Here is an 18,382-nt window from a genome sequence, read left to right as displayed (position 1 = left end):
AAATGTGCATCCAAAGAATTTCAGTACATAGATGAATTTTGTTTTATTTAAAATAGCGAAGAGCAGAGTAGTACTGGAAGTCATGAGAACAAAAAAAAAACAAATGGTGACTTGTGCATACTTCAGTAAAACTTCACATGACAAACCAATAAAGTAATCCCTCCCTCATTTAATGCTAGAATTTTCAAGAATCCATTATGCCCCATTTAATTGGGACAGATTCAAATCTTTCATCTGTTCAAGCAAAGCATTTTTTAATTCCCTCCCCAAAGACACTACAGTTAAAAATCAACACAGAATAGCTGTATCTGCTTTCCTGAAGTGCTAATAGTTACATAGAATAAAAGAAGAAACAATGCAAAGTCAAATATGCCAAATTTGTGACTACGGCTCCATAGAGAGATGCCATCTCCTTTCACGAGAGAAACTCTAGCCATGGGAAATTCCTTTGTATTGGTCCAACAGTAAAGGTACTTCCAAGCCCATCTAGTATTATTCACAAATTACTCAACACAGACCACTGCTATTATAAGGGTCTCCAGAATAAACAGCATTGAAAAGGAGAGCAGCACACACATTTAAACTGTGACAAATGGAGAAGTCGAGGAACTCTGTGACAAGGCAGTCATATCAACACTTTCCCACTGCGAATCAGAAGTTTCTGATGCTAAGTGCAAGTAGCAAGCACATCTGATCACCAGCATGAAAGAGTTAATTCTCCCACTTCACCTGTGTATAACAAAAGTCGCAAATCGGTACCTTAAAGTTTTGCAACACTCAAATGTAAAAAGGTGAATTAAGGACTGCACCATCAGTTTGAATAATCCTTCTTTTAAGGACTCCGTTTATCTCAGTACAGAGTATGTTTTTAAATTTAATCTCCTTTTGTGTCTGAAGTTGGCTGCCCTTCCAGGGAGATCCGCTGCCATCTATGCCATGGTACTTCTAGGTATGTCCAGAGGTGCCCCCAGAGCAGACACTCCTTGAAGCATTCTCAAAGTCCTATTGCACTGATCCTTGGCAGATCAACTAAGAAGGGTTTGTTGTTATGAGACAAGGTTTCACTTTGTAATATAGAGCCCGCGATGGTAGTTATGGAAAGAAATGGTTATTTAGCACCCAATTTTCAAACTTTAATCATTCTACCATTTAGAGTTTTAAAAATAGCAAAATGGCAGGATCCTTAAAATCTGTGAAACTTCTTAAAAACTCACCTTAATTATTTTAATTATAAAAGCACCTGAAATTAGCCAATAACTTTTTGTTTCTCAATACTAGCCACCCCTCCAAAAAAAGTTATAATTTTCATATTTTTTATGCAACAACTCATAGTGGCCTGAGTGAAATGTTATTTGCATCCTAGAATAAAGTTTTACAGTGCAGATAATACTTCAGATATTGTGAAGGTAGTTTTCCCATCTGTGAGGTCTGAACATTGCACTATTAAACCATACTTTTAAATAATATACTCAAAGAGGCAATTATACCTCAATCAAGACAACAAGCATTAGCCGATTTCTGTAAGCTGTAAATGGAAGAACTTGCTGCACAAATACAGAAGGGCGCATTGATATACATTTTAAACAGAAATGTGGCTGGGGTTGTACCCAGAACATGTATGAAAAATGGGCAGCAGTATGCAGGAGCACAGTATTCAGAAGAGGAATGTACCATCCCTGCCAGAATAAATATTAACCAAAGCAAGAACTCTAAGGCAAGGAGATTTTCATGTGCTTGGTGACTGTCACAAGCATGTTCAGCCAAAAGCTCAACATTTCAGACATTCTCCATGACACACTGTAGCCAGTAAAATTCTGTTGTACTTTACCTGTAACAATATTTATAAATAAAAATAGAAAACACAACAGAATTTGTAGCTGCCAAGTGATTTGGGTGAACCAATCCATCAAAGAAATGTATTTGGCTTAAGATTCTGCCTTTCAGCCCTTTCACCTCTGTAAAAGTCTGTCTACTGTGTGAAAACATGCTGAACAGGCCAGTATCTCGCAGGAAACAATCCAAATCTGGAACAACAAATCTATATTACAGCTTTACACACCATTTAGTATACAGTTCTAATCAGTCACTGCTGAAATAGACTATTAGGAATAACTATGACTTACTAAGCATTACCCTGGAAATCCTAGGATGCACCAGATATCACCACTTTTAAGTCCCAAAACGCAAGGTTTCTTAACCACAGTTTTGGCTGACAATGCCTGAATTTATAGAGCAACCTTCTAGGAAACAGCATCCATAACAATGGGATTTAGGGCTCTTTGTAGCAATATGATACTTGTTTTTAGTAAATTTTGTTTTTTCTATAGCTTTTTGTAGAATTTAGACTTATTGGGGAAGGGGCTATTTATATCCCAACAGGGATAGATTCAGTCTGTTTCCAGGGTGAGACCTCTTTAGCAACAGGACATGGTGACTGTGGGATACAGTTGTCCTGTTAGCTGAGTTCCTGATGAGAGCTAGTTACAAGAAATGTGTGCAGCTGATGTCAAGATCAGTGGCTAACAGAGTCATTTTGTTAGGAGTTTAACCCTGCAGTTTATTTTACATTTATTTGTACATATTTGGGTTAAGTGGAGATGATCCTACATTACTTTTATAATTTGGATTTATTACCTGGAAAGCGTATTATAAAAACAATTATTTTGCTTCTATTTTTTATTAGTGAGATTTAACAATGTGGGGAGGGGGAGATTTTAAAAATTTTGTTAGTTTCTGCTCCATACTCAGTTTTGCTGGGGATGCTACACACAAAGAATGATATATATTTAAAACAGTTCAATTGTTCTATGTATCATACATATTTTGGGCTTCAGTATTTGATATTTGTAAAATGTGTGTAATTGAGGGATTTTTTTGGGAGGTGTTTAAAAATATTAGTTGTGTGTAATGGGACACTTCCATTCCTCTTATGCACATTTAATGAAAAACAACAGTTATTTGGAATATAACACAATAACCAACAGCTTTGAATTTTTTAACCACACAGATTATTTTATGCTATGATTTCCAAAACAACATTTCTTAAAAATTATCACGGCAAGCCCTAAGAAATAAGCTTAACAACAGACCAGGGTTGTGAACTCTACAGCAAGAATGCACATAACCCTTGGAATGAGTTTCTTCTTTAATTGCTTAGCTGTTTGATAGACCTCAGATACTGAGAAAAGGCTCATCCAGCTGTGCTGAAGGTATCAAGAAGTCTAGATGTTCCATCAGGATTTCAATGGCTCATCAAGAGAACGTGGCAGCAGAAAAGATGCTGCAGCAAAGCAGTCAAACAGCAGGCGACAAAAGGCCATTTATGTAAACAGGGTCTTCTGGTGCCATTTCTATGATGCCGTTAGGATTTGAAAACAAGAATACAGAGGCATGTATCACATACTCAGACTCACTGTCCCGACGGTTAGGCAGTTATATATAGTGAACTTGCTCTTTGAAATTTACACTACACATCCCCTTTCAGATATCTATTATTTTATCATAAAGGTGACTGAAAGTGATCCTTTTACCCAGGTTGGTTCAAAGATCCTGTTTTAGTACCATTCCTGAAATAAACATTGTTGCTCAAAAGTTGCATATTAATGGAAATTCCTTTGCATGCACACATGCTCCATCACTTGGCCTTGTGCCTGCATTTCTCTTGCTGATTTTGATGGAAATATCAGTTATAACAGATAACATCTAGCAGCACAGCAATGTTAATGAGATTGGCAGTGGAGTTAAAATCATCTCCTTTTCCAGAAAGGTCCATTCTGAATCCCCTGAAAAGTGTCCCACAATTCTCAAGGAATTTCATTTGAACAGCTGACAGTAATTTTTATATCTAGGTCTTTGAAAGTAAGTGATTATGACTGGATCATTCAGAACCAGGTTCAGAGTACGGAGCTTGTGCTATCTGGTCACATGACAGTTTTGGAAGGCTCTCCAGTACTATTCCCTACTAAATATTTCTCTTAAGGAAAAACAGTCTCTCCTTAATTATTAAATTAACCATGTTCTCCTGTTGGCTCAAAAAAAGTACACGTAAAATAGAAGCAGGATATGGTATAGTATTTATGTTTGTAACCCCTTTGTGATGACTTAGTAAAACTGAATGAAAATGCAAGCAGTAGGGTACACCAGCCTTTCCTTCAGCCAGCACAACACCTATGTTGCAAGACAGACACTTTTTCAATTGAAAATTTAGACTTAAGAAAAAAATGTATGCAGCACGAATACGAATGTGGTATATTGTGAATGGATTCAGTTGCCTATTTACAATACAGAGGAAGAATGAAATATTGCATTTTTTTTCTTTTCAAACAAACTACTTCCCTTGAACAGGTGGATGAGCATCAGTATGGAAATGTGTACTCTATGTCAAAGTGTATAAAACAGCTATGGCTAGGAACATTAGACTATCTCTACCTTTACTATTGCAGAAAAGAGAACCTACATTTTACATGGAAGAGAAATGTCTTGTAGATTCACATACACATCTATGACATAGATCACATACACAAGCCATTTGGTCTTTGGCAAGAAAAACTGCACAAATAAGCAAATTAAAGTTCTGCACACATCATCAGATACCAACTATAGAAAACAGGGAAAAAAAAATACCCACCTAGCTTTGCCTCAGAAGTGTCCATCTCCCATTTGCTTTTCGGAATGTAACCCTAAATCATACACAGAGAGAAGCTCGAAGGATTAGAGACACACACACACGCATATCACTTTTGAACTGGAAAAAGCATTATAATGGGAGCTCAAAACATTTCTTTTGGTAAAGTGCAATTCACAGTTAGCAACTAAGGGAAACCAGGTTACTAGACACTTCAGAACTTCTATATCCACTTTATATTCAGTGCTTTTAGTGGCTCTTTTGCACTGTTACTAGAGTGCTGCTTCTGCAAACACAGAACAAATTTAACAGATAGTAATAGTACTGAAACTGCGTGCAAAGTTACAACATTATATTGCCCGAAGTGGCATAGGTTTTGTAACATAAATTATCAGGTGTTGAGACTATTCAATGCACTACAAATACAACTGCAAAAAAAATGACATTAGCCATATGCTCTTAAGAATGTATTTCCAGAACAATTCACTACAGCCAGACTTCACTGAATATTCCTATTAAAGGAACAAACTAAAATTTAGTATGCAAAGTCAACTTAGTACGGACTCTAATATTAAATGGTAAATCCTTTTTTATAAAAAAGGTTTTACTAGTTTAAATTAGAGTTAGATTTTGTTGAATCATGAGATATAAACATTAAAAAAGTTGCTTATTGAAAAACTGCAAATGTATCATAGTTCAAACATTGCTTGTCATAGAAATACAACTACTGTATCAACAACAGAAAGAATGCATTTTATATGTAATAAAGTATTCAGCTACTTTATTCCATGTGACTCAAAATTTTAAATTCTGCAAGATCCACTTGATTATTCTTTTATGATATTTCCATTTTACAGTGCTTGCTCAGTGAGGATTTAATTATACTATTTGTCCATGATCTCTCATATACTCCAGTTTCAGCTGCTTAAATTGTTATATTATTTAATGATTTCTATGTAGTCATATTAAAAACCCAACATATTGAAACATATTGTATGAGAAACTTGTTATAAGTATTATTCTCTCTAGAGAGGGGTAAGCATCCCTATAAACAGGTTTCAGCAAGAGGTTAGCCCCAATCCTTAGATCAATTTTATTACACTAACTCAATTTCTACTCTCTTTATAGGCGCTCTCTATAGATACTAGGGTATACTGGCACTATACAGGCTAACTACTAGATTAGAGTATATTATTCTAGAGAGAGATGCTGCTGTTGCATACATTGTATTTACATACACCACAGCATGACTCTTTCAAAGTTCTTATACAATTCTAAGTTTTATCAAGTTGTAGTTTCAGCATTTTAAGAATGATTTTTAGTTTACTACAGATTATGTATTTTAATTTGCAAATAGTTTTTTAAATCAAGTATGTATTTAGTAGGAACTAAGTCATCTGTGTTGTACTATTAACTATAATGAACTTGTATATTTACATCAAAATTTTTAGTAAGTTGTGCATTAAAACCTGTTCAAAAGCTCATCTACTACTAGAACACGGCATTTTATGGAACACTGTGCTATTTGCACTAGTTTTACCAATATGCTGACAACAACACTGAATTTAAAATGTCAATACTTCATACCATCAAGCACAGAAAAGAAAGTTTTTTTTTAACAATACAAAGAATCCAGTAGAGTTGATATATCAACATATGAGTGACTATGATGGTAGGGTGACCAGGTAGCAAGTGTGAAAAATCGGGATGGGGGTAATAGGCACCTATATAAGACAAAGCCCCAAATATCAGGACTGTCCCTATAAAACCGGGACAGCTGGTCACATTATATGATGATGTGAATTAAATGCCCTGTGTTCTATGTGCTGAATCTGTACTGTATCCTCCTCCTTCAGTTAGTATAAGACAAGATTCAGATGTCACCTTTTGGTGCAAGACAGTCTCTCAGGGACATTTGCCAGCTGGTAGGTGCTTCTGACCCCTCCTTCTCCGAGGGCAAAATGGAAGTGTAACAAAATGAATGCAAGAACTCCCACCAACGGCTCTCAAAGAGACAACAGATGTCAAAGACAGTGCACTGTTCCACCTTTCTGTATCAGTCTGGCATGCCTCTCTCTGACATTGGCCACATCAGAGAGTAGCAGAGATGAACTGTAGTAGATAACTCTTTGCTGTTTTTTCTTTTGCGTTTCTGAATGGAAGCCATATTTATATGTGGACTGTTTTTAATTAATAATTTACTCAATTTTCAACCCCCCCGCTTTCTCCTTGATTTATGCAACTCAAATCTGTGGTTATATGTATTGCATAATAGAAACACACACACACACACATCTATATATCTATATAGATATATATATTTTTATACAGGGTGCTCTAGAAAACTAAAGACACTACTATCTGTTTTAGGTATGGCCCATTTCCAGGCAGTCGGAAGTTAATAGCCACGTTCCTACAAACAGTGAAGTGTCTTTAGTTGGAACTCCTGATCACACTTTATTCAGACTTATTCTCTGTCAAAGGATAACTTAGTAAAGAGAATAAATGAGTCATATCAATAGAAAAAATGTTTATTAATCTCTACTCTGCCTGCGGAGAGTTTTTTTTTTTAACTTTTATATTTCCTTTCTCTTCTACAATCTATCAGCGCTGACCCCATTCCTAAGGAATAGTGAACTTTCATCAGGAAAAAGGTCTCAGTGTCTCTCAGAATCATTGTTACCTTTTTTTTAATTGCAATTTAGCTCTTTGGTTGTAGGAGCCAGGATTTGGCATGAACAATTCATCAAGCACTGAGTTGATACAGCTCCAAGAAGTTACATTTATTTAATAAGCCATCATGGCCTTTTAAATATTTAGCAAATAAAACGAAGCTTAAAGCCCACTCTCCAGGTTTCAGTTATCTGAATGATATCCCACCTCAAGACTAAGTAATCAGCTATTATTAGCAAACAAAGAGAGTGTACTTTGGGAAAGACGACATGCTTCTTCCCAAACCTTTCTAAGAGATAAGTACAGCATTAAGTGGTGTCAGACACTACTTTAGTCAAGAAAAGTTTGTAAGACAAGTGCAAGTTTAAGTAAGCTAAGCTTAAATAAACTCTGTTCCCACCACAGGGTTTCTGCATGTCTTTGTACTTACACAGGGTATTCCATATGTAACAGTACATGTGCTTTCCCCTTCTCCACCTGAGAAGTTTCAAACCTGAATTGTCTACAAAAAGCAGGCTCCAGAGGTTGTAGCTTGTAGATGTGTGCCTGGAGCATGGTACCATGCTCGGTTGAGAATACTATTCCTATTCATAGTAAATATAGTTATAGATTTTTTAAAATCAATTAAGAAAAACAGACCAAGATTTAGTACTAAAATCCTCTCAGACATCCATAAGAAACCAATCACAAACAATGTATGTATTAGCATTACACTCCTGGGAGTTGCAGAGGTTTGGGATTTATAACAGACTCCATTTTAGTTATTTTAATAAAATACACTTTGTTTGAGATGGGTGAGGTATCTCCTACCAGTTCGCTTTCTTCTTCCTCTGCTGTATCTTTCTTGGATTCTTCTTTCTGATCTTCAATATTAGCATCAAAATCCTCCATCTCCACCTAGTCCAAAACACACACACAGAATTATGCTGCATTGCTTGACTTCTGAGTATTACTTGCTTATCCAAAGGGTGCAGAGTAGACCCCAAACTCCAACAAAGAGAGAACAGAATGAGAGGATTTATTCAAACAAATACATTGGTGCAACATATTGAGACAGACTCCATTTTCTTCCCTACATAAACGGTTTCATTTCAGATTCTATTCTTGCCACAGAAAAGAATGGGGAATTTGGTGAGGGGAAGTCACGACCTTCTCCACCACAGATATCCTTTTGTGTTACTGGAGCCTGTAATAGTAAGATATTCTCTCATTTTACACACACACAAACTGTACACAAATTCATGTCAAAACCTGAAGTCTCTAAAAGGATCCCAAACTTGCTACTTATATACTGCAGGGAAATGCCCCCTCTACCTGCCAACATGTCTCTACTCAGTCTTTACTTTGGAGTACTTTAGATACCAGAGTGACAGATACCTTGAAAAAAACAGAGGAATATTATCACATACAGAAATAACTTATGCACATATTCAACTTTGCCCATATAACTGATTACTTTTTGGGACCCATCTCTTTGCTGACGTTCACATATGCATCAAGGAATATAAAACCCTCTCAATGGGTCTGCAGCTCCTCATGCCATTAATGGAAGTTGGATGCCCACATTAGAGTAGAATAAATCCCAAATCTATGCTCATACTCTCTCTTCCTGAGAACTCAGGCTTTTGCTCCTCTTTTTGAGATTACTAGTTTCAAGAGCATTAGTATTTGTAGACTGGAAAATGAATTGTTGATCTCATGGTTTGTAAGGAACCTTGAATTGTCAAGTTGAAAAGAATAAATTCTGTTTTCATACTTTCACAGCTCAGGCATTTCTAAGCCCACTGTGAAAGCTGCTCTGACATCAGCATACAGCTGTGCTGCACTCAAACTGTACGTGATCTGTGCACCAATGTAGTCCCAGATCTCTTGACCTACTAAAATATCTAACAAGATTACAGAAATACAGAAAGCTAAAATGCCAAGAATGCATGTCAAAGTAAATTCCCCTTGGTACACAGAGAGCAACATGCTTTTCTCTCAAAGCACTCCTCTCCAGACACATAGTATGGATCCAGATATTTGTTTTCTGTGACAGAGTCTCTGGACTTCCCAAAACAAGGACTTGGAGGAATCAATGGAATTTTGCGAAACCCCCAGCATTTTTCAAACTTATAACCCCACTAATTAAATAAGTTACACAGCTGCAACAATTCTGCAGGAATGCTGAGTTTCTTCAGAGAAGGTAAAGATACTCTTTAACTGATAGTCAACAGTCAGTGGAGGACAAAATAGCTTCTACTCTTCGCTTAAGAAGTGTGAGCATGGTCTCCACAAATGCAGCAGTAAAATCCCTCAAGTTGTTCTTGTGCCTGGGTGAGTCTTAACCATATTTGGTTTGTACAGTGCTAAATAGACTACTGGTACTTAATAAATAATAACCAAACTTCTCTTCCGCAATTTACATTTTCAATGTAAACACAAATGCATACATTCTCCACTTCATTCAAATAGAGTGACACTCACCTCTTCAATAGCAGCATCCTGCAACAAAGAACGAATGTCCAAGCGCATCATGTGACGTGGTGCAGTCTCCCAGTGATCAGACATCTAACAAGAGATATACAAAATAAAGCACTTCCTACAACACACCACATTGAAAAAGTGGGTCTTTGATCAGGAGTGATCAGATCTTTCTTGAGTACAGTTACATTGCAGCTATCCTACTGAAATAATTACAGGGGATATGGGCCCATCTTCAACACAGTGAGGGATATATTTGTTCTAAAACAATATGAGGTTTCACCAACATCAATGGACCTGAAAGCCCAAAGAAATTTAACTTGAATAACCCTTGTGACTCCACTTCTATATACAGTTACCCTATTGATCTCCTTTAGCTTGCGTCCATGGATATTCCTCTTGGAACAAGTCTGGTTATCTGCACTCATCTCAGCTAAATACACCTAGAAAGAGAAAATTAGTATTAGACACCATAAACTCATCAGGAAATTAATATGTTACTATCTAAAGCAATTTTCCCATACAGTGAATGTACGTCTGAGCTGCACGTGCAGAAGATGTATACACTGATAAATGAGTGAGCATTTAATACTAAACACCAGCAGGACTGACTGGGGGTTCCATTTGGTTTCCTTTTCCTGAAAGAGGGCTCATTGTTTTAGAGGTACTAGTGAGTGTGAATGACTCCTGACATTACCTCAAAGCCCTTGGTTTTCGCTGCACTCCAGAACTGCTCAAAATGGCGCACCCTGTCATTGATGGCATCCAGGATAATGAAAGGGAAGAAGCCATCATCCAAGGTCTTTTTGAAAGTTTTAAACATACTGGTGCGGTAGGTCTCTTCCATATCAGCTTCATACTCATACTCCATCACCTGGGTCCAGGACAAAAGGCAGGTCAAGAGAAAGCAGGAGTTCTAAAACAGCTGGAGTTCAAATCCTGATATCACAACCACTGAGCATAAGGGCAGCAGAACCAAACTTCCCTTTGTATGTACCTTTCTAAAGAACTTGCCCACAGATTAGCTCTAATTTGGCCACACACAGAAATGCCTTGTTCAAAAGAACACCACTGCATCGAAACATCAGGTTCCAGCCCTAATTGTAATTACATTGTTATGTGCCTCCCTTAAAAATACACTTTCCTTCCTTTCTCAAGCAGAGATTTAAATCAACAGAGCCACAAATGGAGTATACCTTCTTTTTCACTTTTTTTCCTGTATCTGGGTCTCTCTCCTCTTTCTCCACTTCGGTGATGAAATAGTCATCCAGGCTGAGAACTCTGGGTGCCGGTCCTCCACACTCCACCTCTTTGTCCTGGGAAGGAAATAACCAAGGAATACAAATTCCATTCTACAATGTGGGCCCTCAGTATGCCCAGAGCACACCCCAGCAACCTGATCCACATTCAGTAAGAGAAAGAAAAGAACATTTTACTATCTGTTGCAACTGAACACCTTTCTTTTTATTTCAGTCATCCCAGCTGCCTTTCCCTCTAGTTCTGGGAGGGGATACCCAATCATTTGAAGAACTAGAATCTAAAGCAATTAGAGACTGAGTTTCCAGATCCAAGATTGTTTCTTCCAAGGGACTGACCTAATATGATCTCCCCGTGTTAACTGAAGAAATAGAAGGAAAGGAGAGAAGAAGTGTGCACGTAGAGGCACATTCCTAGAGATATGCTGATGTTTTACAGTTAAGAGTCTGGCAACATATAGGAAAGTAGCTATTTATCTACTTACCCGGATGAGTTTTGCTACATGTGTCTTTCCACTGCCAGGCAATCCTCTCATTATGATGACAATCTAATATAAAGACAGCATAAGAGAAAGACGACTTTTTGGGCTGCATTCAGCAGAACCCCTGAGTATCGGATGTGACCTATCTACCAACCAACTTGCTCCGGCTCACAATCTTGCATACCCATTGGATACAGTATCACAAAAGAGAGCCAGCACTATGGCATGCTCCTTAACTGTTTTTATTGTGCCCAGTAAGAACCATAACCTCAGCAGACACCTGCTGAAGATCTGGCCCTATAATGTAAGATTGCATAGCATTTGTTAAAATAAAGTTAGTAGTATGAGCCTACCTTAACTATACAATCCTTTGCCAATGTATGTACACCCCTCCCTACAGCATATGGCCAACCCATCCCTCCCACGTACCACAGTCGAACACTGGTCTCAGAAAGAATTCTGAAACTCAAATATTGTCAATTAATAGGAATCCTCTTCTTGCTCTCCCAAATCCAAGAGGTTTAAATCTCAGATGTATTCCACCTGATTATGTTGTGTTATTCTATTTGTATCATCAGCAAAGCCTTCTTGGAGCTCCCCAAAGTGAACCTTCATAGCTTTTTTCCCAAACCATTTCCTGCAGTCCTTACTTGGTCTATGAGAACACCAAAATTAACAAGTTACATTTTAGATGTTCAATCTGCTCCCAGTTTTGGGGTTCACAAATTATTCAGTGGCTTTAGATGGGGCAGGGATTTGCTTCAGAAACATGCATACTGCAAATGGGAAATGTATCAGAATACAGGCCCCTTTACACTGTTTGTTGCCTTCAGAATGGATAGCAGCTCCATGCTACTCACCCTTTCTGGCCTGCTGTCCCGTCCTGGTGGCTTCAAAATATCATCCACGTTCTTAGACTCTGGTTTCCTCTCCACCCGGGGAGCAGGGGGTGGCTGGCGGGGTACTGATGGAGCAGAAATAGGCATCCTCTCCTCAGGGTAATTTCTCCGATCACCTACAAATTTCAGTAATTGCACACAAGTATTTTCTCAGCTCACTAAAATCAGAAATCTCAGTTCACAGGATTCTAACAGACCCCAGTGATTTCTGAGACTGTGTGCTTTAGCCAAAATTTAAGATCTGATTGGTAGAGGAGAAGACAGACAGTCTCATTTAGCCAATGCCATAAAAACAGAAAATCTGTACTGACAGAAATATGACCATATTTCCAAAAGGCAGAATGAAATAGTCAAAGAAGAACAAGACTGGAATACAAGATTTTAGTTCAAGTCTCAGCTTTACCAGTGACTTCCTCTGTGGCCTTTGGAAAGTCGCTTAACCTCTTTGTAAACTGTAAAATGGGGATAATAATGACCTACATTCCCGGAGAGTTCTGAGGCTGAATGAATGTTTATAAATAGCTTTGAATATGTAAATCCCCTATATAAATGCTAAGCATCTTTATTCAGTCCATATATACAAGGAAAATGGACTGGTCTTTGTAATGTCTGTGATTAATTCACAATTCTGCAAAGCAGGGAAAAGAAGTCAGATCCAACTCGGAATACCATGGGAAATTCTTTTATTGGAATCCATACTACATAAGGGTGTGATGAAGTTCTAAAAACTCCCAGGTGGTTCTGATAGTTTTGTTCTGATTCACTTCCACTCAGGTGCTCAGAGACCACTGTGCTGAGTTTATTATAAGTCCAAGATGGACAGTTTATCATTCTTATTACATGATATTGATCTGTGGGATTCTTGCTTTTGAGAGGTGTGGACTCTCATAACCTCCTCCCTCTGACTTCTGAAAACTGAAATCAAATCAACTCAGCCCATGGAGTCACGATTACTGCATATGATCACACAGGGTCTTGAAATAGTGTTGCACTTTTAGTGTCAGATGTCACTTTATAGATGTCAATACCAAGTGAGCCACAACTGCAGTCCTAAGCAGTTCTGATCACAGACATCTGTATAACTGGTGGGCAAAATATCTCACTGCTACTTTCTAGATGTCATAACCAGTGAGAGACAGAAGATCACAAGAACAAGACAGACACTGCCCTGATAAATGCCACTAACATTTATATCCATAATGAAGTAATACATCTTCTTGTGATCTACCTTCCTGGTTTCATTTTCCCAACATTGTAGTATTACTTTGGGGCTAAGGAACTATACCTCCAAACATGGAAGGTCCATGATCATAGGTCGGGCGATCAGGCTTTCGTTCGTATGACGGTCTTTCAAAGCCCCCTCGCCTTGAGGAAGGATGGTCTTTCTTGTCACGGTAAGACTGAGTCCTTGACGGTCCAGTTGGAGGTGCCCTGCCAGAAGAGACAGCATTTTGCATAGCTCTAAGATTTCGACTACAGAGCGCAGCTCTGAATTCCCAATCAGTATTCAAACATATGTCCTTCAAACGAAACTGACAGTCTGACAGCACCTAATACAGCATCAATCATGTGGATACAACTATGATCCAGCTTGTCCTGCGCTGCATACCTGTCCTCTCGAAGATGGCGTTCTTTCTCAAACCTCTCTCGATCATAGTCTCCTGAGCCTCGGTCTCTGTGCAGTTCCCGCTCCCTTTTAAAATCTCGGTAATCTGTGTTTGCATTGCCTTGACGCTCAAAGTAAGACTCACGATCCCTCTCTCTGTTGTAACGATCCCGCTGGCCTGGATGTTCTGAAAAAAAGAAACCCCCCAAAATTTGAACTGTAAAAATATAAGCCAATCCTTAAAAAAACTCCAAGGGAACAGGAAAAGCATAGGAATAATGTTATAGTTATGGGCTTCTAAAAGAAGAAAGCAGCACACAATCTCTAGCATGGAACAAAAGTTTAGTGTTCTTGGCTATCCACATGATGCTTGCCTACCTTTCTCAAAGGATATCAGAATTAGCCAAGCAGTGCCTACCTTTTGGAAATGGCTGTCTCTCAGGCAAAGGTTCTGGACGCAGAGTTATTCTCTCCCCATAGGGAATTTGTTCAACTTTACTGGTGGTTATATCTGGTAAAGAAATTTGACAAGAAAATAAGTAAGGATATTGTCCCAAATTGCATCCCTCATCCATCTCCTCCCCTCTCTAAAAGCAATGACATAGTGGCATTCAAAGTGATCAGAGGGTAACTAGGCCTAAGTATATATTAGTGACCTGCTGTATAAAGAACGTTTGTGCTACATTAATGTTAACTAAATACCACTTAGAGCAACAAACAACTCACATAAGAAAAAAATAATTTAATTTAATTTTTAGGTGACAAATCTGAGAAACTGTCCCAGATTGAGGTGTCATTAGAGGGGGTTTTGGAACAGATTGATAAGTTAAACAGTAATAAGTCACCAGGACCAGATGGTATTCACCCAAGAGCTCTGAAGGAATTCAAATGAAAAATTGCAGAATTACTAACTATGGTTTGTAACCTATCATTTAAATCAGCTTCTGTACAAAATGACTGGAGGATACATAACGTGATGCCAATTTTTAAAAAGCATTCCAGAGGTGATCCCAGCAATTACACAGGCCAGTATGCCTCACTTCAGTACCAGCAAACTGGTTGAAACTATAGTAAAGAACAGAATTGTCAGACACATAGATTAACATAATTTGTTGTGGAATAGTCAACATGGTTTTTGTAAAGGAAAATCATGCCTCACCAATCTACTAGAATTCTTTGAGGGGGTCAACAGACATATGGACAAGGGTGATCCAGTGGATATAGTGTACTTAGATTTTCAGAAAGCCTTTCACAAGGTCCCTCACCAAAGGCTCTTAAGTGAAGTAAGCTGTCATGGGATAAGAGGGAAGGTCCTCTCATGGACCAGTAACTGGTTAAAAGATAGGAAACAAAGGGTAGGAATAAATGGTCAGTTTTCAGAATAGAGAGAAGTAAATAGTCGTGTCCCCTAGGGTTCTGTACTGGGACCAGTACTATTAAACATATTCATAAATGATCTGGAAAAAAAGGGTAAACAATGAGGTGGCAAAATTTAAAGATGATACAAAACTACTCAAGGTAGTTAAGTCCAAAGCAGACTGTGAAGAGTCACAAAGAGATCTCACAAAACGGGGTGACTGGGCAACAAAATGGCAGATGAAATTCAATGTTGATAAATGCAAAATAATGCACAATAGAAAACATAATCCCAACTATACATATAAAATGATGGGGTCTAAATTATCTGTTACCACTTAAGAAAGAAACCCTGGCAACATTGTGGATAGTTCTCTGAAAACATCCACTCAATGTGCAGCGACAGTCAAAAAGGCTAACAGAATGTTGGGAATCATTAAGAAAGGGATAGATAATAAGAAAGAAAATATCACATTACTGTTATATAAATTGATGGTAGGTCCACATCTTGAATACTGCGTGCAGTTGTGGTTGCTGCATCTCAAAAAAGATACATTGGAATTGGAAAAGGTTCAGAAAAGGGCAACAAAAATGATTAGGGGTATGGAACAACTTCTGTATGAGGAGAGATTAATGAGATTGAGACTTTTCAGCTTGGAAAAGAGATGACTAAGGGGGGATATGATAGAGGTCTATAAAATCATGACTGGTGTAGAGAAAGTAAATAAGGAAGTGTTATTTACTCCTTCTCATAAGACAAGAACTAGGGGTCACTCAATGAAATTAATAGGCAGGTTTAAAACAAACAAAAGGAAGTATTTCTTCACACAACACACAGTCAACCTGTGGAACTCTTTGCCAGAGGATGTTGTGAAGGCCAAGACTATAACAAGATTAAAAAAAAAAAACAACTAGATAAATCCATGAAGGATAGGTCCATAAATGGCTATTAGCCAGGATGGGCAGGGATGGTGTCCCTACCCTCTGTTTGCCAGAGGCTGGAAATGGGTGACAGGGGATGGATCACTTAATGTTTACCTGTTCTGTCCATTCCCTTTGGGGCACCTGGCACTGGCCACTGTTGGAAGACAGGATACTGGGCTAGATGGACCTTTGTTCTGACCCAGTATGGCCGTTCCTATGTATTTTTCCCCATATACTTTTTTCATTAATTCCATTAAAGATATAGAAAAGAGCTAGCTAAACTTCTCAGGAGAGTGATCCAAACAGAAAGGAACGCCTTAGCAATGCTACAGTTAAGCCAATGTCTGCATTTTTTTTTCTGGTGTATACCACTGAAGGCCAGTGGTGAAACAAACAGGACTGCAGTGAAGTCCTTTTATTATTGTATTACTGGAATGGAATTTGACTCTTCCACAGAAAAATACAGTGCAACAAAACCCTGGGTTCCTAGGAGAGTTAAAATGTTCATGGCTCAAATTCAACACAAAATCTCATCTCAGAACTGCATATTTTTAAATTTTTAATTAAAAATATTCTGACTTTCCCTGTTGAAATTTCATGGATGTAAAACATTTAAATAGGAGGAGTTTTTATAGCATTTGTGTAATTCAAAGCAGCTGCAATTTTTAAAAAGTTACTTTTTTTAAAAAAGCTAGTTGTTTCAAGACTGAAAATTTTGTAAGTAGAAGTAAATAACCAAATATTCTATTGAAAATAATTGAAACCTCTTTTACTACTGTTGAAATTAAAGGAAAGGGGAGTTTAACTGTCAAAAGTTAAAATGTGTTGTACACTCTACAAGCCAATGGAAAGAAAGGAGGGAGTGATTCAAACAGGACAGCTGCTGGGGGAATAATGCCACACATACACCCTCTCTTCCTTTCCCATAAACGGTCTCTGGCTGAAGAGACTAGGGACAGCAGCACAAACTGGAAGGTTACAGCTGCGGAAAAGCCTAAAACACAAGCAGGAAGGCACAGAACTGGACCGCAGGAAGTAGTTGGTCAGGGCACAGACAATAAGGGGAGCTTATGGGTTGTTTTTTTTTTTTTTTAAATAGCCCAGTTTTATCTACTGTAGTAGCTAACAGTCTGTTTCTGGTTGTTTTATAGCCTAACAAAAAGCCCCATAAAAGTACAAACTTTAAAAAAAGTAGCTGAAAAGCAGCTCAGTTTTAAAACTGAACTGGTGGGTCATTTTCCCAAGGCAATATATTTCCTTCCTTAAGGAGTTTAGCTGTGGGATCCTCCCACCTTGCAGGGTCCTAGATCCCATGCGCCAGCCCGAGCCTGAACATCTACACTGCAATTAAACAGCGCCTTAGCCTGGCCAGCTGCAGGTTTTTAACTGCAGTGAAGCCATACCCTATAGTTGTCAGAGAGATACCAGTATGAGGACAACAGTAACTGAAGTAGCTAGTTTAGATTCCTGTCAGTTTTCTAACAATTTTTAATAAAATATTCAAATCATGGGATCACTTCTGCTCCAAATAACTACTGGCAAGTTGCAGAGACAATAAAGCTAGCTATACCACAACACTCATTTTAAAAGTAACTGCATTTGAGCAGAATCTCTCTCTTTTTAAAGCAGTGTAAAACCATGGGAAATTAACTCTCAACTAAAAGCTTCATATTAAATTTTAGCTGTGGGAAATTCAGTATTAAATCTGAACCCCATCCATCATTCTTCATGATATAAGTTGTAAACTCTTGAGGGGAAGGCATTTATCTTCATTCTTGCCTGCAGAGCTCCTCATCTACTTTGGGCAATACACAGACAAATAATAAAAGAACAATAGCATTAGATGTTCTACTTGTAGGCATTCAAAAAGTGGTCCATTTTATTACAGGTGATCTAACAGATAAAAAGACCTGTAGAGTATCAATATTGTATTGGTTATGATATACTGTTTTGTGATTCTATCACATGGGCTAGTATTGATTAGAACCAGAGGTGGCAATAATCAATTTAATTCATGTGAAGCACCTCAACATCACACCATGGAAGGAAAAAGTAAACTCATAAGCAGAGGGGAGAGGATCATCACTTCTTTTTTTTTT

At 38.0% G+C, this 18,382-nt stretch overlaps 1 protein-coding gene across 7 annotated transcripts in view; it reads right to left on the bottom strand.

Annotated features, from left to right (window-relative positions):
- LOC144266013 (YLP motif-containing protein 1-like) overlaps positions 1–18,382 on the bottom strand; it is a 140,618-nt gene that overhangs the window by 86,700 nt on the left and 35,536 nt on the right. For 6 of the 7 annotated variants that reach the window (XR_013346402.1, XR_013346403.1, XR_013346401.1 and 3 more), the window contains exons 8-17: positions 14,422–14,514; positions 14,007–14,190; positions 13,683–13,828; positions 12,359–12,513; positions 11,502–11,564; positions 10,957–11,076; positions 10,458–10,634; positions 10,120–10,203; positions 9,764–9,847; positions 8,108–8,194 (exon numbers count right to left, since the gene is read on the bottom strand). Coding sequence is in view for 4 of the 7 variants with exons in the window: in XM_077819142.1 (XP_077675268.1) it covers positions 8,108–8,194; positions 9,764–9,847; positions 10,120–10,203; positions 10,458–10,634; positions 10,957–11,076; positions 11,502–11,564; positions 12,359–12,513; positions 13,683–13,828; positions 14,007–14,190; positions 14,422–14,514 (1,193 nt within the window). In the remaining 3 variants the exon portion in view is untranslated. Of the gene's footprint in view, positions 1–4,627; positions 4,680–8,107; positions 8,195–9,763; positions 9,848–10,119; positions 10,204–10,457; positions 10,635–10,956; positions 11,077–11,501; positions 11,565–12,358; positions 12,514–13,682; positions 13,829–14,006; positions 14,191–14,421; positions 14,515–18,382 lie in introns of all 7 variants that reach the window. The other variant, XM_077819140.1, reaches the window with a different exon arrangement.

The sequence above is a fragment of the Eretmochelys imbricata genome, chromosome 6 (assembly GCF_965152235.1).
Source record: "Eretmochelys imbricata isolate rEreImb1 chromosome 6, rEreImb1.hap1, whole genome shotgun sequence".
Lineage (NCBI taxonomy): Eukaryota > Metazoa > Chordata > Testudines > Cheloniidae > Eretmochelys > Eretmochelys imbricata.
This window is presented reverse-complemented; position numbering and strand designations above follow the sequence as displayed.